Genomic DNA, 23,139 nt, shown 5'->3' on the forward strand with positions numbered 1-23,139 from the left:
GAAGATGGCTGAACCTGCTGGCTGCCCCAAGCTGGAGGAAAAAGAGGACGACGACGCTGCGATCATCAACCTGTTGGCCGCTCCGGCGCTTCTCTTCGCGACCAAAATAGACGGCCCCCTTCAGCCGTATACGTCCTGGTCCTCCTTGTGCGTAACAGATTGGTGGAAGCGTGCTGGGTAAGACAAGCCCAGCGACGGGAGCTTCACTACCTGGACTACGCCACAGCCGCCGCCATGCCGGACTCCCGCCTGCACCGATCGTAATGGCCCAAGATCAGCCATCTAACGCTTCAAGGCCAACTACAATGGGTTCCTTGCCCTACTACTGAGTCCCGCCAACCTTTGGAGGAAAATCGGGAGAGGATGTCGACGCGTGGCTCGTCCAGTACAAGCGAGTCAGCAAGTCCAACGGCTGAGATGCCGCCGCTCAGCTCAGCAATGCGGTCTTTTGCCTTACGGATACTGCGCTCGTGTGGTACGAAAACCACGAGGACACACTGACGACGTGGGAGGTTTTTGTTGCAGAGCTGAAAGCGTGTTTCGGCGACTCGAGCGTCAAAAGGAAGCGGGCAGAGCAGACATTGTCTCAACGCGCGCAGCTTCCAGGTGAGACATGTACCACGTATATAAAGGATGTGCTGAAGCTCTGCAAGGTGGTCAATGATCAGATGTCAGAAGACGACAAAGTAGGTCATTTGCTGAAAGGCATAGCCGAAGATGTCTTTAATTTTCTCATCGAAAAAGAGCACGTGAGCTCGGTGTCCGACGTGATTCGGCATTGCCGAACTTTCGAACAGCTGAAAATGCGCAGGATTGCTCCAAAGTTCGGCCGGCTCACAAATGTTACAACGGTTGCCAGCATCGACACGAGCACCTGCCCAGACCTGTCCTCGACGATTCGAGAGATTGTTCGCGAAGAACTTTTTCGCTATAGAGAACAGACGCATTCAGCAGTTGATCACCATTCTGCAAACGACCAACATTCGGTATATGTGTCACGTGAGGCTGTGACTGCGCCGCCGCCTTCTACGACCCCTTGGCAATCGATGGTTAGTGCAGCAGCTGTTGAGTACAGCGCACCCCCACAGCCAAGGAGAGCACCACGCTTGCCAGCTCCTCGCCATGACCGACGCCCCCAGCGTCCGCCTTCTTCGCGATGCCCGGTATAGCCCTATGATATACGGAACGAACCGACCCACTACGCCAGGGAAGACGATGTTCGATTCATCGACGAACAAATAGAGTTTCGACCTCTTACAGTTTGCTACTCCTGTGGTGTACCAGGACATATTTCGCGATTTTGCAACCGTGGACGTGTAGCCCCACGGTATGGCTACCCACCACGCTTTGCACGGCCTTCGCGATGACCCGCGAGCAACGTACTATGGCCCACCACAACACTTCACACGATCGTCTGATCGACCGTACGACGACCCTAAGGCAACACACCTGCTGCCTCGCGACGACTACTGGACACGCAGCTTTCGGAACCACTCCCCTACATCTGACAGGAGCTTGACGCCTCCACCGCCTCGTGCTCCCCGTTCTCCTTCACCACGGTGTCGCAACACGTCTCCTTTGCCACAGGAAAACTAGCAAGCGCGGCCGATGGAGGCGAGGTCGCCGGAGACGTGCTAATATCAAAAATACCTCCTGTGTTGATGCTCCAGAACAAAGTACGTGTTTTTGTTGACGATGTGCCTGTGATGGCTTTGGTGGATACGGGGGCAACCATTTCGGTCATGAGTGCGTGTTTTAAAGATACCTTGGGGCGGAAGGTTTTATTTAAGTGGAATCAAGCTTCGAAGTTTTGCGGAGTGAGTGATGAGGCACTGCATCCTGTTGGTGTGTGTCAAGCTGACGTGTTTCTCGGAGGCCGCGTTATCCCAACGGAGTTCGTGATTATTCCGCAGGCGACACATGATGTTATTTTGGGTATAGACGTTTTGAGGGAGTGTGGTGCGACTGTCGACTGCCGCACAGGGACAATAGTCTTGAGTGATCACGTTCCGCCAGCACTTTTGGAAAACCCTGTGGGTGGTGAGACGGCATTGTGTGTCTGTAATGACACTATCATACCACCGTTATCAATTGTTCGTGTACCTGTTGGTTGCAGCGACAGCTATTCCGCCAACTTTGATGCCAGTGTAGAACCAGTGTACACCAACTGCATGAAAGAGAATGTGTTGATCCCACATTGTGTGGTGTCGATCAGACGTGGACGCGCTGGTTTATAGACTGTCAATTGCTCTACAGAACCCGTGATGTTAATTGATGGTCTAAAGTTAGCCGTCGTCAGTGGACAACACGAGGCCTTACTGGTGACCGAGCTTAGAGATGCGCCGGAAGAGCATCGTAGTCACAGTTTTGAAACGGCTCTTCTATCAATGCTGAATAAGTCGCTGAGCACAAGTGAACGCCGAACATCGGTCAATGTACTTTCGAAGCACGTCTCTGCATTCGACTTTGCGCAGAAAGACAAAGCGCCCCTAATCCTTGCTTCTCGGACATGTCACACTATCAACACGGGTTTGGCCAATCTGATTAGACAAAAGCCATACCAGGTTTCACCGTCCGAGCGGCGGATTATTAATGAGCAGGTGAACGAAATGATTGAAAACGGTATCATTGAAGAGTCGGTAAGTCCATGGGCAGCTCCAGTAATTCTCGTTAAAAAGGAAGACGGATCCTGGAGATTTTGCGTCGATTATCGCCGATTGAATGCTGTAACAAAAAAGACGTGTACCCACTTCCACGTATTGATGATGCCATAGACTGTCTGCATTCGGCCTCTTACTTTTCCTCTGTAGACTTAAGATCGGACTACTGGCAAATTCCCATGCATCCTGAAGATAAGGAAAAGACAGCCTTTGTAACCCCTGACGGCCTTTTTGAATTCAGCGTGATGCCATTTGGACTGTGGAACGCGCCGGCGACGTTCGAGCGATTTATGGACACTGTTCTTCGTGGCTTGAAGTGGAGCATTTGCATGTGCTATCTCGACGACGTCGTCATCTTTGGCCGCACCTTCAGCGAACTCAATTCACGTCTGGATACTGTACTGACTTGCATAAGAAATGCTGGTCTTGTTCTTAACTCAAATAAATGCCACTTCGGGGACCGACAAACCCTTGTTCTCGGACACCTAGTCGATCAGGAGGGCATCCGTCCAGATCCCCAGAAGACAGCAGCCGTTGAAACGTTCAATGTGCCGCGCTCTGTGAAGGAGCTCCGCAGTTTTTTGGGGCTTTGCTCCTATTTTCGCCGCTTTATACCTTAATTTGCCGATGTCGCGTATCCTCTGACATGTTTGCTACGGAAGAATACTTTCTTCGAGTGGACTCCGGAGTGCGACTCCTCTTTTCGTCAACTGAAGTTGCTCCTGACGTCGCGGCCTGTTCTTCAACACTTCAACCCATCAGCTCCAACCGAACTGCACACAGATGCCAGCGGCATAGGAATTGCTGCCGTCCTAGTTCAACGCTATGGTAACCGCGAGCACGTGATTGCATACGCAAGTCACTCCTTGAGTAGGCCCGAGCAGAGTTACACTGTCACAGAACAAGAATGCCTCGCGGTAGTATTTGCGATTCAGCGGTTTCGGTCTTACCTATATGGACGCCCTTTTACGGTCGTTACCGACCACCACTCATTGTGTTGGCTCGTCAACCTTCGGGATCCTTGCGGCCGTCTAGCGCGCTGGGCACTTCGGCTCCAAGAGTATAACTTCATAGTCTCATACAAAAGTGGTTGACGACACGCCGACGCAGATTGCCTTTCGCGCATGCCACTGAGCACTACAGAGTGTGACGCCGATGACCTCGACCACCTCGTAGCTTCTGTGTCACCAAAGTTTCCCGACCTCAGTACTTTCAAAGATGAACAGCGAAAGGACACCAGGCTATCATCGCTTTGCACAGCTCCTACGGCATGCCATTTCTGTGTACGCAACGGACTCCTATATAAGAAGAACGTTTCCAGCACTGGCACACGTTTCCTGCTGGTAGTGCCAGAAAGACTTCGGACAGCGATTTTAGGTGCTATGCACGACGATCCTACGCCCGGACATTTAGGTTCTGCGCGGACGCTTTACCGTGCTAAGGAACGCTTTTATTGGCCAGAAATGCGACAGTCAGTCGAGGCGTATGTGGCCAGCTGCACGCAGTGTCAACGCCACAAACGCCCATCTACTGCTCCGGCTGGTCTTCTACAGCCCTTGCCACTTCCAAGCACACCTTTCCAACAGGTGGGCGTTGACCTCGTGGGCCCTTTTCCAAGGTCGGCTAAGGGCAATCGCTGGATAATTGTATGTGTCGATTACCTCACGCGCTACTGCGAGACGGCGGCCCTACCAACCGCAACTGCCAGCGACGTCTCTGTGTTCCTGCTGCAGCACGTTATCCTCCGACATGGCCCACCTCACGTGATCATCAGTGATCGTGGGCGACCATTTACGGCAGATATAGTAGAAGAGTTGCTTCGATTGAGTGAGTGCCACCTTCGTCACTCGTCACCATACCATCCGCAAACAAATGGGCTCACGGAGCGCACCTACCGAACAATTGTAAACATGCTCTCTATGTATGTGGCATCCGACCACAAGAACTGGGATGACGTGCTACCATTTATAACGTACGCGTTTGACACCGCTAAGCACGAGACAACAGGCTATAGCCCCTTTTTCTTGATGTACGCACGACCGCCACGGCACACACTCGGCACAGTTTTGCCATTCTCGGCGCACGAGAACCTCTCAGTCACCGAAATCCTCTGCCTTGCAGAAGACGCGCGTCGTATTGCTCGTCTACGCACTTTGGCATCACAGGAAAAATCGAAAGTACGCTATGACGTGCGCCACCGGCCTGTAACTTACCATCCAGGCGACTTAGTGTGGCTGTGGACTCCGGTACGAAGACGCGGGTTATGCCAAAAGTTCTTGGCCACATACGACGGACCGTTTGTCGTTCTCGACAAAATAACGGAAGTCACATACACAATAGCTCGCCTCACGAGAAGTGGTAGAACAGCCGCTAAAACCCAAGCAGTCCATGTCGCTCGATTGAAGTTGTACACACCAAGGTGAATCAGTTACCTCGCCCGGCAGGCTTCGTCTGCGAGGGGAGGATTGTTACGCATGCCTGGGAAGAAAACGAAGATGGCTGAACATGCTGGCTGCCCCAAGCTGGAGGAAAAAGAGGACAACGACGCTGCGATTATCAACTTGTTGGCCGCTCCGGCGCTTCTCTTCGCGACCAAAATAAACGGCCCCTTCAGCCGTATACGTCCTGGTCCTCCTTGTGCGTAACAATATGATATGCCTCATCGCTTTCAGGCATAGAAGAATTTACTCGCTTGTACAAGGCAAGAACATTCTCAATACACGAGGTGTATGATTCACCCGCCAGTTGAATGCGTTCAGCAAGCTTCTTCGTTCCTGCTTCAGCGCTGACACTGGGGGAACCAAAAATCTGTCGAATCTGCCGTGCGAACGTGTCCCAGTCGGGAAGACCTTGGCGGTGGTTCCAAAGCCAGGTTTTGGCAACATCAGTCAGGTAGAAAGGGACCGTACGTAATTTGTGTAGATTATTTCACCTGTTCAACTCGCTTGCGAGGTCGTAGGTGTGTAGCCATTCTTCAACGTCATCCCCTTTGAGACCCGAGAACACTGGCGGATCACGCTGGTGGCTGTGGATGTCCAGGGTCAACGGCGGAGTCTGCGCTAGGCCGGTAGTGTTGGATCAACCAGGATGGTGGTGCACTGCCATAGCAGGTGGTAGTAGACGACGACGCGAGCGGAACTCCAGTGGTAACGTGCGAGAGGACTTCGGGATCGAGAAGCACCGTCCACCACTTATGAGGGAGAGCTTTATTCGAGACGAGCTTGAGCTGGCTCACACTGATGATTATATCTACAGATGAGGAATTATACAAATGATGATGACACGTCAAATTGATAAGAGTCGTTGACTACGCTCACAATATATATATATATATATATATATATATATATATATATATATATATATATATATATATATATATATATATATATATATATATATATATATATATATATATATATATATATATATATATATATATAGTCCAGCAGATTCTCCGTGAGCGGTCACAACGTGCTTTATTTCGACGTTTTGGCCTAGAGTCTGGCCTTCATCAGGATTCGTCACGACTACTGATAAATCACGAATCCGATTCGTCACGGCCTTCATCAATAATCCTGATGAAGGCCGTGACGAATCGGATTATTGACGTACTTGGTCCTGTAATATTATATATTTACAGGAGTAAACTGGTGAACGATTTAGAGTACTTGGTACTTTACTATGGGAGAGCACTAGGCCGTCCCGCTTATAAAGTCTATCGCAATCTTCAAGCTGGAAGACCAGCTCGAAGCAGTCCAGAGGGCCCGTGAAAGATCAAAGAGGCATGGCCTCCCGGCTCCAACATGGGGTCAGCCGACAACAAGCGACAGCTCCTTTGTAGGACTGCACTGGCTGACTCCTGAGGACGTCAATGATGTTCCTTGCCTGTTGGTCGCATTTGTACGGGGACACCTATCGCAAAATTCTCATGTACACCATTTCAGCTACATAAAAGTTTAAATTACTGCGTATTAAATGCGGTGTCAAAAAAGCTTAGCAGTAAGCTTTCGTGACAAAAGTTCTATGTTGTAGACCTTAAGCATTCTGCCTTCTTTTTCTTACTCCGTGACAGTGGACGACCTTATCACATTTTTCTACAAGTGTGGTATGAGTGACAAAGTCTTTATTGATTCAAAATACTTTGTACTCTACCATGGGAGCGCAGAAGGCGTCCCAATAATCCTTCAGCGGTGAGTTTAAAGAAAGTGTTTAACAATCAGAATACTCCATAATCTACTATGGTAGAGCAATGAGCCGTCCCAGTCACAATTAAGAGTCCACAGCAAGCCAGATGTGTGTTCAGAATAAATTTCGAACGCTTTAGAGCCCTCATCATAAGCCTGACTACGCCCACTGCAGAGCAAATGCCTTTCCCATGATCCGATAATCAACCCGGTCTGGTGCTTTCTGTTGCCTCGTTATAACGGCAAACTTTTTAATCTTATCGGCCCACCTAACGTTCTGTCTCCCCTTCGTGTGTTTGGAATCCAGTCGGTTACCCTTAATGACCGGTGGTTATCCTGCCTACGTGCTATGTGCCCAGCCCATGTTCATTTCTTCTTCTTCTTGATTTAATCTATGATATACATAACCCCGGTTTGTTCCCTGACCCACTCAGCTCTCTTCTTGTCTCTTAAAGTTGCACCTATCACTTTCTTTTCCATCGCTCGCTGCGTCGTCCTCAATTTAAGCTGAACCCTCTTTGTAAGTCTCCAGGTTTCAGCTCCGTAGATAAGTACCGGCCAGATGCAGCTGTTATATGCCTTCCTCTTGAGGGTTAGTGGCAGATTATAATTCATGATTAGAGAGTGCTTGTCGAATTCGATCTACCCGATCCTTTTTGTTGAGTTATTTCACTCTCATGGTTCGGCTCCACGGTTACTACCTGCATGTTCTTACCAGACATATTTCTTCACAACTTCCAGCGCGTCTCCACCTATAGCGCATGCTGGTTTTTAAGAGCACTAAGCATACGCACTCTACGATGAGAGTGTGGTTAAAGGTAGGGAAGTTTGGTGTTTAGAAAAAAAAGTTTGACAATGGGAGGGCAGGGGCCGGCCTCCGCCGTGGCTGCGGTCACTGTTTCCGATCGGCTCGAGGTCATGACGTGGAAGAAGAAAACGGACTGTAATTACGAGATGAAACTATTTAATCATCCGAACTTTCGGCCTGTAACTAAAAGTCAAATTACAGTGATGCCCACTGGCACTGATAGCGACAAACGGAGCATCGGCCCTCGATCAACTGACAAGTGGCGTAGAGTGTCGGCATTTATACACTTCCCATCGAACATTCTAGCGTTAATGCTAGTGGCGACGTAGGTTCCAGAATCTTCTGAAACACTCACGAAGTGGGCGTATCCTTAACAAAAAGATCTACTGCAGTCCTGAAGCTGCTCGAACACTGTAGGCTCGGTTTGCGCTGAGAATTGCGTAAAGCGTAACGAGGTGATTAGAAAGCTCGAAGAAGGAACGTGGCGTTGCCTCCTCTATGAAAAAGGCATCTTCCCGAGGCTTTAACAAACAATAAAACTACATTAATTTTGCAAGAAAGTACAAGCAATAAAGTAGGATACACCAATAATAACAACAAATCAATACGCTCTTTCAGTTCATCAACTTCCATCAAACGGCTTAAGGTGCACGACATGGACGTCTTCAGTTCGCGATCGGTGCCGTTGAGAGTTCGTAACGCTGTCGGGGACAACCTCGTAGTCAAGAGGGCCGAGACGTCGTACTATTCTGTATGGTCCAAAGTATTATTCACTCATTCATTCATTCATTCATTCATTCATTCATTCATTCATTCATTCTCTTTTTAGTACTATTTAAACTCTACTATGAAGAGCGGAAAGCTTTCCGAAAAAGAAAGAAGGTAAACTTTCCGCGTTTAGAGAAATTTATTCCCCGAAACTGGTGTTTAAAAGAAGCGGTTAACAAAATTGAGTACTTCGTACTCTTCTATGGAAGAGCGTAAATCCGTTCCGTAGACCTGAGACTCGGTAAAGTCCTGTTGACAGAAGTACAGTACGGCGATTTTGGCACTGTCTTCGACAGAATACAACATACACAAACAGACGAAAACTGTGGTTAAAAAAAATGAATGACGACTTAGATTTGATTGATTGATATATGAGTTTTACCATCTCAAAACCGCCATATGATTATGAGAGACGCCGCAGTGGAGGACTCTGGAAATATATACCACCTGGGGTTATTCAACATGCACCGAGATCTGAGCACACGGGCCTACAGCATTTTCGCCTCCTTCGAAAATGCAACCGCCGCAGCCGGGATTTGATCCTGCGAACTACGGATCAGCAGCCGTGTACGTACCTTAGCCATTGGACCACCGCGGTGGGGCAATATCGATCTAGAGTACTAGGTACTCTAAAGTGGAGGAGCATAAAGCCCTCCCATGGGCCTAACACTTGATGGGACCGTGTTATATTATATATTATATATTTACAGATACTGCAATCACCTTTGGTGATTTTAGCAGGGTGGTACATGAAGTTAGTCATGAACAAATGGCAAGTACAATGTCATATAATATATACAGGTTATACAATGTCTATAGGGCAAATACAAACTTCAACTGGCAATATTATACAATAAAAAATAGAAGACTACAATTATACAAGCATGTACAGTGGTATGTAATACGATTCAACAATTCAACTGGTTAGTGCACTTTCTAATTTCGAGGAAAACAATGCCAATGAGGGTGCTGAAACAATTGCATTAGTTAGTTTGTTCCACTCGACTATGGTGCGAGGAAAAAATGAATACTTAAAGCAATTATTGTGTGTGGGAAAGGGGGTTATGGTGAGGTCATGTCTCTGCCTGGTAGAGTAGCCAGAAGAAAAAGAAAAATATCGGCTATGTCTACTTGATATTGGCCGTTAATTAGTTGGTACAGAAACTTAAGCCTTAAGTTACGGTATCTTAATGATAAAGGTGAAAGTTGAGCTCTGCTTAATAGGTCAGTAACGGAAGTCCTCGAAAAATTATTGTAGACAAAACGAACTGCTCTTTTTTGCACTTTTTCTAATTTGTTAATGTTAGTCTTAGTAAAAGGATCCCATATAATAGCGGCGTAATCTAATATTGGTAAAACAATTGATTTGTACGCTAAAAGGCGGACAGAAGGAGTGGATAGTTTGAGAGCACGACATAGAAAAAACAGTTTGTAAGTTGCATTGGCGGTTACATGTGTAATGTGTTTGTTCCAGCAGAGATCATTCGATATGAAAAGCCCCAAGTACTTATAATTAGTGACTTCAGTCAAAAAGGTGTTGTTAGCATTGTATCTGAAATGCAAAGGTTTTTTCTTGTGTGTAATTCGCATAAAAACAGTTTTATCAAAGTTAATGACCATCTGCCATTCCTCGCACCAGGAGGCTACTTTTTGAAATGCCTGATTTAACAGAAGTTGGTCGGATGTGCTATGAACCTCAGAGTACAAAACACAGTCATCTGCGTAAAGTTTCACTTTAACAGGAATTTGTTCTACAATATCATTAATGAACAAAAGAAACAGTAGAGGCCCTAGAACTGAGCCCTGGGGAACGCAAGAACCAACCATTACACATTTTGAGTTGCAACCGCGAAAAGAAACAAATTGTTGTCGTTTAGTAAGGTAGAAAGAGAGCCAGCCCATTAACTTTTTGTTTTTAAGTATTTTCTCTAATTTAAAAAGTAATTTTTTGTGGGAAACCTTATTGAAGGCTTTGGCGAAATCCATAAAAATTGCATCTAATTGTTTTCCGTGGTTAATACTTTTCGCAAAGTCATGTACGGTTTCAACTAGTTGAGTTGAGTGTTGACGAAAACCATGTGTTTAGAAACAAAACACTCCCAAGCATTTCCCCGAGGGTGCACATGGTTAAGTGCGAATACACGGGGTGATGCTATGAGGGGTATTTATTAATTCGCACTATTATATTTATTAATCACAGTATGGTGCCTTTATGGTGTAATGGTTCCTGGGAATCGCAATTTGATCACACGGGGGAGTTTACGTTAACTCACTGGCGAATGCCAACGGATTTTAACTTTACTCCCCCTCATTACCCGCTCTCGACGGGAGACTGAGAGAGAAGGCGGGCGCGCGAGAGAGAGGGGTGCGCGCGCAGCTGCAGCGAGCGAGGAGAGCGGAGGAGCAAGCGAAAGGGGAGGGGGTATAAGGCGCGTTACTGACACCGATATCAGCGTCGCGTCCGTGGCTTATTCGGTAGAGCGTCGCGCTGCGGCCCGCCAAGTCCTCTTTCTTTTAAAGATAGAGAGAAGACTGTGGACGCCGCCGACGGCGGTGGATGGTTTGGGGTCGCTTATAAAGTGTATTCACACTTAAAAGTGTTTACCGAATCAGAGCGTTGGTACTCTACTATTAGAGAGCACAAAGCCGTCCTAGCCACCCACCTACAACTCTAAAAGGTTAGGCTAGAAGAAAAAAAATGACAGACACCACGTATACGAGGGAATCTTTGATATGCGAAGCACGAATGAGAAATGTTGACATGTGACTTTAAAATCACCACAACGTTACGAGGTGGAGATAAAGGATGCCATACATGAGTTCCGTGTCATTATTATCATGTTTTGATGTGTCGTTTACCTTCGTCATCTATTCATGTCACGTTATACGAAATTTAGCACACGTGGAGCTAGCGAAACGGCCACGAGCACACAATGAGCGTGGTATGTTGTCATGTTCTTACATGGCACACGTGCCAGGATTATCATGTTTGCAATAATAATATATTTCATCATCTATTGACGTCACGTAACACCAAATTTGGTATACGTGGAGCTAGTACAACGGCCGTGAGCGCATCATGAAGGGCCCAATATACTCCAATGTAGCGTTGACGCGCGCGCACACTGGGCACAGCGCCGCTACGTTAGCGAAACGCGAGCACTCTATAGTCTGACGCCAGGCGCGGCCAGCGTCCGTCGGCACGGCCCGACGGCAACTGGCGCGAAATGCGACATACTGTATTTCGCGCCGATGCGTTACCCAGACAACACCGCGTCTCCCTCTTTTCGTGACGGAGGAACGCCGGACTTGCTGAAACGCGCATGCGTCAAAGCAACGCAGCGTGGCGCGTGCCTGTGAGTATATCTCAGGGCCGGTGCCTGGCGTGGCAACGCCGCCATGACGCTACGAAATGAACGCCGGCGAGCACGCGCACCACGTCACGTCGAAATGTATTGGCGCCTTGACTGTGGCATGTAGTCATGTTCTCACATGACACGAATCTCATGATTATCATGTTTACACCATTCGCATACCTTCGTCAGCCATTGGCGTCACGTAATATCAAATTTGGCATATGTGAAGCTAGCGAAATGACCGCGAGTGCATCGTCAGTGTGGCATGTTGTCATATTGTTACATAACACGCATGTCATGATTATCATATTTAGATGTGTCATTTACCTGTGTCGTCCGTTCGCGTCACGTAATACCGAGTTTGGTACATGTGAAGCTAGCGAAATGACCGCGAGCGCATCCTGAGCGTAGCACATAGTCATGTTGTTACATGACAGACTTGTCATGTTTATCATATTTGCACCAGTGTCTTCGGGACGTGAATGGATGACCTTCGTCAGCCATTCGACCTTCGTCATTCATTCACGTCCCGTATTACCAAAATTGGTAGAAATGAAACGAGCGAAACGGCTGCCAGCGCATCATGAGCGTAGCATGTTGGGATGTTGTTACATGACACGCATCTAATATTTATCATATTTGCAGTGTATCATGCCTTCGTCATCCATTCACGTACTGTAATACCAAATTAGGTATATGTGACGCTAGCGCTACGGCTGCGAGCGCATCCCATCATAAGCGTGGCATGTAGTTATGTTGTTACATAACACGCATGTCATAATTTTCATGTTAGGGTCAGTTGCTTGTGTGCGCCATGCAATCATGCCATACCATACCAGTTTGCAACATGCCATCTGATCGAAACTACCGCAAGAGCTGCAGGACCATGAAATATAAATCATGACATTCATGACATACATTTGATGATTTTTATGTTATGACTAGTCAAATATGCTGTTCATACAGTCATGTTATGCCATATCAAGCTTGGTATCGATACCATTATCGAAACGGCCAGGAGAGCTACAAGTCGTAGGCGGATAGATAGATAGATAGATAGATAGATAGATAGATAGATAGATAGATAGATAGATAGATAGATAGATAGATAGATAGATAGATAGATAGATACGCTCAATGTCGCTGAGGTTCGCTAAGAAATGTTTCGCAATCAAAACATGCGGTTGATTTCAAGTAATGCGTACTTCACGACGTGAGGGTGGTGAGCCCTTCAGCAAGGCCAAGAGAAACCGACCGTTGGGATTTGTGTGTAGGAAAAAACTGGTGAACGATTTAGAGTACTTGGTACTTTACTATGGGAGAGCACTAGGCCGTCCCGTGGGCCTTAGCAACCTAGAGCGGATCTTGTGGTGGTTTAAATTACTTAACTCTAAAACCGTAGTCGGTTCTCATTGCTTAAGAAAGAGATTTTTATTATCAGGATATACATTTGCGTCACTGGTTTTGAGTCGCAGACTCGGACTTCTCAGAAAATTTTCACACAGATTTAGTGAACAAAGCTAAGTTAAACAAAATATTATGGACTGAGACGTGGTTCTTTTACTTTCCGACGCTTTTCTGTTATAGGAAAACGAAAGCGCTTCGGCTTCAAGAAGAGACTGATTGCATGACTCCCTTTTAGAGGCGAAGAACAGTCGTACTGCATTTGCATGGATAGTGTTCGAGAGGTTTATTAAGACGAAAGCTACGAAGCAATTTCGTAACCAAGGAGGTTTTAAATTTCTTTCGAAACATCTTTGTTTGTAGCGTTAGCTACACAGGCCGAAACAAAACGGTTTCACGTGCACGTACAAGATGTTTGCTGCGAATGCTCGGGGAGCAGTGACGACTCCAAGGAGGTTTATAATAAATTGCTGCAGTGGAAGTTCCCACAATGTTTTGTCAGCAGTAGTGAAGCCTGCTTTTGCCCACCCAAGATCTCAAAAACATGCTATTTTCTGGTGGTGTCAACTTAGACATCATTTGGCTTTGACTTGTTAGTCCAAAGGCTACGTTAATTATAATTTAAAAGATAGTTGTTTGCGAAGAAAAAAAAACGCCAGCCCTGCGCGGAAAGCACAGCACAGTCACAGCGAAAGCTAGAAAAGTGGCCTTTCAGAGCCTTTTCAAAACACTCATTGGGTAACCACTGCAAGCACACTTCTTGATGCCCGGCATTACTGATAAAAATTTTAGGGTAGTAGGCCGGCATTCACTATTCTATTTTTCGTCATTCTTCTGAGAAGCGTGGTATCCGCTAAACGATTTTGAGGACTTTTGTGTGAATTGTCCGTGCAGTGGCTGAAGACGATGAGGAATTATACCTGAAGTGGTTAAGCGCCACAGTTTATAGCTGAACAAAAACGACATTTTGTAATGGGGTGGAACATCGCACAACCCACTCGTTACGCTATTCACATTTTGCGACGACAGCTTTTCCATTCGTTGTTTTAAAACGCTTTATAAGTCGTATTAACGCGATTGCTTTCCCGACATCAAGTATGCCTAAGGAAAGTTTGCCAACAAGTCCCAACCAATGGCGTGGCTCAGTGGTAGAATACTGGGCTGGCATCCAGTGGGTCCGGGTTTGAGCCCCACTGTGTCATTAGTACTAGGTCTTTTTCCTAATTTCACGCGATGTGCTTACGGACACCGGCGGTGGCGGTGGCGGCGGACAGCTACGGCGCTGTGCAAGACCCGAGTTGTGATCTCATAACAGCTTTCGCTGTAATAATATGCAGAGACTAGTATCGGTGATTTAATCTCCAATGAGATTGGCCTTTAATTCAAGGCTTACTAAAGGAAACTAGCAACACAAGGACGCACTTTGAGCATTATCTGACCCCAAAAGGTTGCCACGTTAAACTCGATGGGCGTGCGAAGGAAACCCTTCTTCTCAATCGCCGAACGCCAACAGCTCATCATGCCCCTAGTAAGATGGGTGCCGCAGCCACCATCTTATGGTTGGCGTGGCTTCACTCGTGGGCAAGAATTTCTACTCCTGCAATTTTTCGAAACCTCCTTAGTCGACGGTTCACAGCTGGCGTGCTGGAAGGGCCTAGAGGCAGCTGGCGGACGCCTGACTTGCGAGAGCTCGCGTGCTAGTCCATCCGTCCATCCATTCATTTGCCTGCCTGCCTGCCTGCCTGCCTGCCTGCCTGCCTGCCTGCCTGCCTGTCTGTCTGTCTGTCTGTCTGTCTGTCTGTCTCTCTGTCTGTCTGTCTGTCTGTCTGTCTGTCTGTCTGTCTGTCTGTCTGTCTGTCTGTCTGTCTGTCTGTCTGTCTGCCTGTCTGTCATTTCACCCATAGTTTATGCTAAGCATATCCTGGCAAAGCCTAGTTTAGCTACTCCTAATTTTTTAAAGCGCCTACATTGGCGTTGGCGCCGACCTCATCAACCGGTTGTGGCGCTCGCCCACACTTTTGCGAGGAGGTGGGGTGGAGGAATTAAGATGGATATCGCGTATTAGATAAATGAAACGTTAGACATTTAGCGGTCATAATAAAAGTATATGCGAAATATGATATAGGAGTTCACAAGTGGCCTCGCTTCGCACGTTCAGTTTACTGTCCAAGCACTTGGTTAAAATGAAAACCAACGTTACTAGAACGTAGTTCTAGTAACGTTGATCGCAATGGTGCCACCAATACATTGGAAATAACGTGCAAAGCATGCAAGCTTCTCTGGCGTAGACGCTTTCACTCTCTTTCGTTAGGGTGCCATCAAAAGTCACAGGGTTAGTGAAACGAGTTTAGGTTCCTCCATGGAGATCGCGATAGGTATAGCAATTCATTTTATCGTATCGTGAAAGTTCAATGCTGAATAACTTCGCCCTGCATGCCCCTATCACTGCCGTTCTTGATGAACTAATCTCTTCAGCCTACAGTTTACGCGACCCGCAAAGAACAAATGTAAAACGATAAGGTTGGAAAGCCCTTTAAATACCTTACCAAACGCAACAAGTGACTGCAGTCTTCAACACAATGTGATACAATGAAATACTTAGCATTGGCTCACTTGGCTTTCCCTGGAAATTCATTGCGGGCTACAGACGAAAAGACAGACAGACAGACAGACAGACAGACAGACAGACAGACAGACAGACAGACAGACAGACAGACAGACAAGCGGATGGACGGACGGATGGACTAGCGAGCTAGCTTACGCGAGTCAAGCCCTAGTCCTCGAGTGACACATTATACCCGTGTCAAACGTAGAAACTTAAGTGCACTTTGAGCAAAAGCCGTGAGTGTCATTTGCGCGCTGTCACACGAGCAAGTCAAGTGTCACTCGCTGCATAGTACACTTGCCGGCAAGTGCGTTCCCCAACCTCACTTCACTGCGACAGCTACGATGAAGTGTGTAGCCTCGGTACCAGTGGCTTGTACCAGGAGCTTCCAGGCCTTCTTCGGCGATCAAACTGCGTGCCGTGTGACCTCACTGCTCCTCGGGCATGCGCAGCACGGCTGTCAACAAGTCACGCGAAATTGCTCAACCTCGGTCAGTGCAGCTTACTCCATAAAAAATTGGTCCCGTACCTACATGTTAATCCGCAAATGTCGTCGAAAGACAATATTCTTGCGTGTTGAGAGAGTGAACAAAACATTTATTCGATGTTCTGCGCAAGAAAATTGGTCAATAATATTCTGGAGGCGCTGCGTTACAGTGTCTCGAGTGTGCAGCGGAGGCGAACAAGCGCATCAAGTCATGTCACACGTGAGACATGAGCGCCATCTGGCAGTTTTCTCAGAAAATGAAGCGCGAGTCTCTGAGACGGGTGTGCGCTCCCGTCTCAGAGGTGACAAGGTGTAGAACACATGGTGACGGGTAGGTGGCACCACCGTCTCGTCTTAGCAAAGCGTTGGAAACACTCGCCTTTTCGGGCAAGCGTTGCATGGTCAGCGCAGCGTGAGAAGCGCTACGGTCCTTAGCATAGTAAAAGATGCACATGCAGAATATATACGCGTTGTTATAGTGCCCCAGACATGCGCAATAATCGCTTTTTTATTGACAATCGCACAAGTAAGAACGCTGAAGCTTGTGCAACATTGGTGGGCACTGCGGATGGGGTCAGCCATTTCAAGTACCCGGTGCCGTTAATAGTGGACAAACAGACAAACTACAGACAGACAGACAGACAGACAGACAGGCAGAGAGACAGACAGACAGACAGAGAGAAAGACAGACAGACAGACCAAATTATTTGCGTCGAAGGTCCCCAAGAAAGACTATTGTCTTTAAAAAATCTTCACTTGAGCACGTTACTACGGGATGTCTTGCAGAGACGGCAGTCACAGGCTCACAGCCAGTATCCAGAGAATGATCTCTAACTCGACATCGCAACCCTATATATAGAGTTAATGGGAAGATGGCCACCGCCGTAGCTTAGTTGAATTGCATCAGACACGTTATTCTAAGGTGGAAGGTCCAGTCCCTGCCCACGTCAAACTACCTTTTAAAGTCGACAGTCTTTCTTGGGGACCTCCAACGCAAAAATTTTGGTCTGTCTGTCTGTCTGTGTACATTCGTCTGTTCGTCCCCCCTAACGATACCCTAAAAGGCTCCATAGTGACCAGACAATGCTCCAAACGGCGGACCCCATTCACAGTGCCCACCAATGCTGCTAATGCTTAAGCGCTCATACTTGTGCAATTGTCAATTACAAAGCAATTATTGCGCATATCTGAGGCACCATAACAACACGTATATATTCTGTATGTGCGCATTTTACAAGAAAAGGCATACACTACTAATTCTAAAGACCGTAGTGTTTATCACACTGCGCTGACCATGCAACGATTGCACGAAAAGGCGAGTGTTTCCAACGGTTTGCTAAGGCGATGCGGTGGTGGCACCTACGCATTGCCTTGCGTTCTAGACATTATCACCTTTGAGATGGTCGTGCGCGCCCGTCTCAGAGCCACGCGCTTCGTTTTCCAAGAAAACTGCCAGATAGCGCTCATGTCTCATGTGTAAGACGATACGGTGGTAGCCCCTACGCATAGCCTTGCGTTCTACACCTTATCACCTTTGAGATGGTCGTGCGCGCCCGTCTCAGAGCCACGCGCTTCGTTTTCCAAAAAAACTGCCAGATAGCGCTCATGTCTCATGTGTGACGTGACTTGATACGCTCGTTCGCCTCCACTGCATGCTCGAGTCACTCTAACACAGCGTCTCCAAAATACCATTTACCGATTTCTTGCACAGAACATTAAATGTTTTGTTCATTCTCTCCACACGCAAGACTATCGTCTTTCGAAGACATTTGTGGATTAACATGCAGATATATACGTGGCCACTTTTCTTCCCTTTTCTTTCTCCAATATTAAATTTCTACTATTAGTGATAACGTCTCCTATACTTTTTTTAGCGCCATTGCCTGCTAACCCTCATTATTATTACACACTCTGATGCGTTTTTGCTGCATTTCACATTAAAGATTGGCCTAGCATAACCGGGTTTACAGACTAAAAATAAAAATCACTTGACTCTTTTTGCGAGTCCTGACATTCCACGTATACTGCACTCTTTAAACCGGCTTGTGCACTCTTTATCGAGACCGTTATGCTCTCTTCTGAGAGTCTGAACCACAAAAGAGCAAGCGGGTATCTTTAGAAGTAGTCACACACATTGCTGGTCTGAACTCAGAAAGAAGGCTCAAAGGACCATGTCTTTTAGGGGCGAAGCTCCTTAGGACGTGGGCTGTGCGTCCTCTGTAGCCTGTATGTAGCCACCTCTAGTTTAGTTCTTGCAGTGTTCACTAGATGGCGGTACCGCCCCCTGTATGTAGCTACCTCTAGTTTAGTTCTTGCAGTGTTCACTAGATGGCGGTACCGTCTCCTGTATGTAGCCACCTCTCGTTTAGTTATTGTAGTGTTTACTAGATGGTGGTACTTGTAGCTGATGATGAAAAGATGCAAGATGTTATAAACTAGAAAGCGGTACTTGTAGTTGATGAAAGACGCGAGATCTTATAAAATAGGAATGATGTCACATATGGCGCGTGTCATTGGTTGAAGGCAATCGTTCGATTTAGTGCGGCGACGTACGCTAGGGGGAGCGTTGTAATAAAATCCGTTCGCTGTTGGCGCGCGCTCGGAGTCGCCGGATGGATAAGGCTGCACAGCGGAGAGAGCGCAAGGCGGCAGCAGCGCGCGCTCGCAGACAGAATCCCGATGTGCGAGCGCGCGAGGCAAGGGACATCGCAAGCCATCCATCGTCTAAGAACAAATAAAAGTTGATTTGTGTATATACACACACAGCGTTTCTCACGTCTTTACATGATGATCGACTGGGCGAATTACACGGAAGATTCACAGTTTACCGATGAATCCCTCCGGAGCTTCGCCCATTCATCATCATTCACCCCATGAATATGCCGTAATGTTTTTCAATGCGAAGCATTTCTTAGCGAACATAGGCGACTTTGAGCGTATCTATCTATCTATCTATCTATCTATCTATCTATCTATCTATCTATCTATCTATCTATCTATCTATCTATCTATCTATCTATCTATCTATCTATCTATCTATCTATCTAGCCGCCTCCGACTTTTCGCTCTCCTGACCATTTCGATATTGGTATCAATACCAAACTTCGTATGACATAACATGACTGTATGGCGAACATATATTACTAGTCATAACAAGAAAATCATGACATGTATGTCACGATTGTCATGATGTACATTTCATGTTCCTGCACATCTTGCGGTGGTTTCATTCAGATGGCATGTTGCAAAACTGCTATGGTATCACTTGATTGCATGGCAAACACAAGTGACAGACCCTAACATAAATATCATGACATGCGTGTCATGTAACAACATCACTACGTTCCACGCTCTTTATGCGCTCGCGGCCGTTTCGCTAGCGTCACATATACCAAACTTGGTATTACGGTATGCGAATGAATTACGAAGGTATGTGAGCAGTGCTAACATGACAACCATGAGATGCGTGTCACGTAATAACATGACCACATGCCACGCTCATGATGCGCTGGTGGCCGTTTCGCTGGCTTCACTTATATACCGAATTTGGTATTATGTGATGTGAATAGATGACGAGGATATGATACACTTGCAAACATGGTAAACATGAGATGCGTGTCATGTAACAACATGACTGCAGGCTACACTCATGACGCGCTCGCGGCCGTTTTGCTAGTTTCACATGTACCAAACTCGGTATTACGCGACGCCAATGGATGACGAAGGTATGCGACTGGTGCAAACATGATAATCATCAGATGCGTGTCATGTGAGAACGTGAGAACGTGACTACATGCCCCAATCAAGACGCCAATACATTTCGACGTGGCGCCATGCGCGTGCTCGCCGGCGTTCATTTTGTCGCTTCGCGCCGGCATTGCCATGCCAGGCGCCGGTCCTTCCATATACTCGTAGGCGCACGTCACGCTGCGTTGCTTTGACGCATGCGCGTTTCAGCAAGTCCGGCGTTCCTCCGTCACGAAAAGAGGGAGACGCAGTGTCGTCTGGATAAGGCATCGGCGCGAAATGCAGCATGTCGCATTTCGCGCCGGTTGCCCTCGGGCCGCGCCGACGGACGCTTGTCGTGCCTGTCATCAAACTATAAGTGCTCGCGTAGCGTCACTGTGCCCAACGTGCGTGCGCGTCAACGCTACATTGGAGTATATTGGGCCCTTCATGATGCGCTCGCGGCCATTTTGCTAGCTGCACATGTACCAAATTTGTTGTTACGTGACGTCGTTGGATGGTGAAATATATGACTGGTGCAAACATGATAATCCAGACATGCGTTTCATGTAAGCACATGACAACATACCAAGCTCATAGCGTGCTGGTGGCCGTTTTGCTAGCTCCACCTATACTAAATTTGGTATCACGTGACTTCAATGGATGACGAAGGTAAACGACACATGCGAACATAATAATCATGACACGAGAGTCATGTACGGCATCATTTACTTCCACCTAGTAACGCAGTGCTGACTTTAAAGTGACATATAGAAATTTCTCAATCGTGCTTCGCATATTATCGTCTCCCACTGTACGTGGGATCTGCCAATTTTAGTGATAGTGCGTTTGTAAGGAACGGGCGTTGTCGTGAGATACATTGGTACAAAAGGTTACTGCACTGACGTATTATCCCTGGTACGCCATGTTGTTTTAAAACAGCTTACACACATATGAACCGGTTAATAATTTGTTTACCAAATTACGCGCTTTACATAGAAGCCTAGAACTGATCGTTACTATCCCAGCAGCCTGTAGCCTAAATTGAGCGTACCATGTCATGCAAGGCAAGGACATACCATTTCCTGCGGCAACAATGCGGTGTTTTCAAAGTAAACTACAAAAAAAAAACAAGGAAAGGTTACGAGCGTGTAATAGAATTGAGTGTATACAGACGGACTTAGAACATTGAACTTGCAGGAATGACAAAATGCCATGCCTGCACCAAATACTGCCACAAATTTCTGAAAATCCGACACGCTCATGCATGCAGTATATACCAATTGCCGCGTGAAAGTACTCACTTCCTAGAGCACTATTTATCCGGCATACGACGAGCAGCGCTGTGAGTAAAACGCTGGTCCTTTGGCTGAGCATGCTTGTCTTTTGTCCGTCGTCACCTGCTAGCTTTGTTGCTGAATGCGTGGAGGTCTAGAGCAAGCCCCGCGTCGAAGCTGTATCTATGTTCCTAACTCACTCGCTTTCATTTTTATCGTTCTTCGACAGCGGGAGAAAACAAACAATGAGAGGCCGCTTTTAACGCCAATCTCTCGCTGTTGATAACCGAAGATCGCTGAGGGATGACGACGGATGTTTACGAAACTGTAGCACTTCGCTACTACTTTAATGCAAAGCTCCTGTTACGAATAACACAAAGATATTTGCCTAAGAATGCGGGCGATACATTAAAGGCAGCAATGGCGTAGTGGTTAGAGCATCCGCCTCGCATGCAAAATGTCCGTGGCTCAAATCCCGGTGCTGTGCAGTTCCCGATTGGATAAAAAAATCTGCGTGGAATGTAAGTGTATTAAGAGGCCTGGGGTGCGGCCTCACCGGTAACCACCACCGGGAACGCACTCCCTCCCCTGAGAAGGATTGGCCCCCCTGGTGCAGTATCTGGCCACTACCTCCCCCATGCATACGTCAAAAGGAGCGTGACTACTGTTTAATTTGTTATGGCAAAAGCGAAAAAGACGTCTCGTTGATTTGGTATCACTGCGCCCTTTCGGTCATTTATGTGTTTTGGCACGTGTGTAATTATATGTGCACACAACTGTGAATGCCTGTGTGCACATGTGTGTGTCTGTGTGAGTGAGTGAGCGTGCGTGTGTGTGTGTTAGTGCGTGTGCTTGTGTTTGGGTGTGTGTGCGCGTGTGCGATTGTGTGTGTTTGCGTGCGTGCGTTAGTTGGTGCGCATGAAAGCTGTGAACTACTACCGAGGATGAATGTCACAGCTTTTCTCGGAATATCCGTTACGCTATCAACAAGTGTCTTGGACATGCAGTCCAAGCCGACATATACACTTTCATAAAAGAAGCTTAAAACGCCGTTACATGTGCATTTCCCCAATAACATCGTCTGTATGAAATCCTAAAAACAACAGAGAAGCTTTGTTCTCTAAAAGGTGTTATGGAAGTAAGCATATTCGTAAGGTCCTACTGGTGGCCTGCCAAATATATATTTGAATATTTGTTTAAAAACGCGACATCATTGACTACGAAATGTTGCCAAAGCGCAGAATCACAAGCTCCCGGCTGAGCGCAAAAACAAGCCCAACCAAAATAGGGCATCTTCAAGGTCAGATAAGATATGAAAATTCATGTAAACGAGACGCGCTCGTTATGTTCGCTATCTTACCTCCTATTTCCTCTTCTTTTTGTTGCACGATAGAGATCATTTGGATATGTCACTGGTTATTATCATAAGAAAGGATGGGATATGATCACACAAAGTAAGAACCACTCCCGAACCAAAAGCTCCATCATCTCTGCGAGAAAAAAAGAGGGTGTGACTAAAGCGTCTGGCTGTATACTCTGTATTCCGTCACAGGCTCACTCAAGTTTTACCTAGATTGCACCAGTAAGCATAAAATGTGGCATGCCGTACAAAAGGAAGTGTTTTCATGTACGGGCGCACAGCAGTCCCCTTCTTTTTTTTAGATATTTACTTGAGATAAATATCAGAATAATTAAGCTTCGATAATGTAGCAATATTTTCTTTACGGAAAACTTTGTTCCCTAGAATACAACTTCATTTAAGATTTTTACGTAAATTATATATAGAACAGCGACTTTAATACGAAATTGAGCCACTCACTTTAACGCATGCCGCAAATTGTCACGTTAGAATTTTTTTAAT

At 46.7% G+C, this 23,139-nt stretch overlaps 1 protein-coding gene across 1 annotated transcript in view; it reads right to left on the bottom strand.

Annotated features, from left to right (window-relative positions):
• Window positions 1-21,402, bottom strand: part of LOC142813905 (uncharacterized) — a 30,002-nt gene extending 8,600 nt beyond the window's left edge. The window contains exon 1 of the mRNA XM_075891864.1: window positions 21,306-21,402. Within this exon, the coding sequence (XP_075747979.1) occupies window positions 21,306-21,378 (73 nt within the window). The 5' untranslated portion in view covers window positions 21,379-21,402. The remainder of the gene's footprint in view (window positions 1-21,305) is intronic.
• Window positions 21,403-23,139: the final 1,737 nt, after the last annotated feature.

This window comes from Rhipicephalus microplus, chromosome 4, assembly GCF_043290135.1.
Source record: "Rhipicephalus microplus isolate Deutch F79 chromosome 4, USDA_Rmic, whole genome shotgun sequence".
NCBI lineage: Eukaryota > Metazoa > Arthropoda > Arachnida > Ixodida > Ixodidae > Rhipicephalus > Rhipicephalus microplus.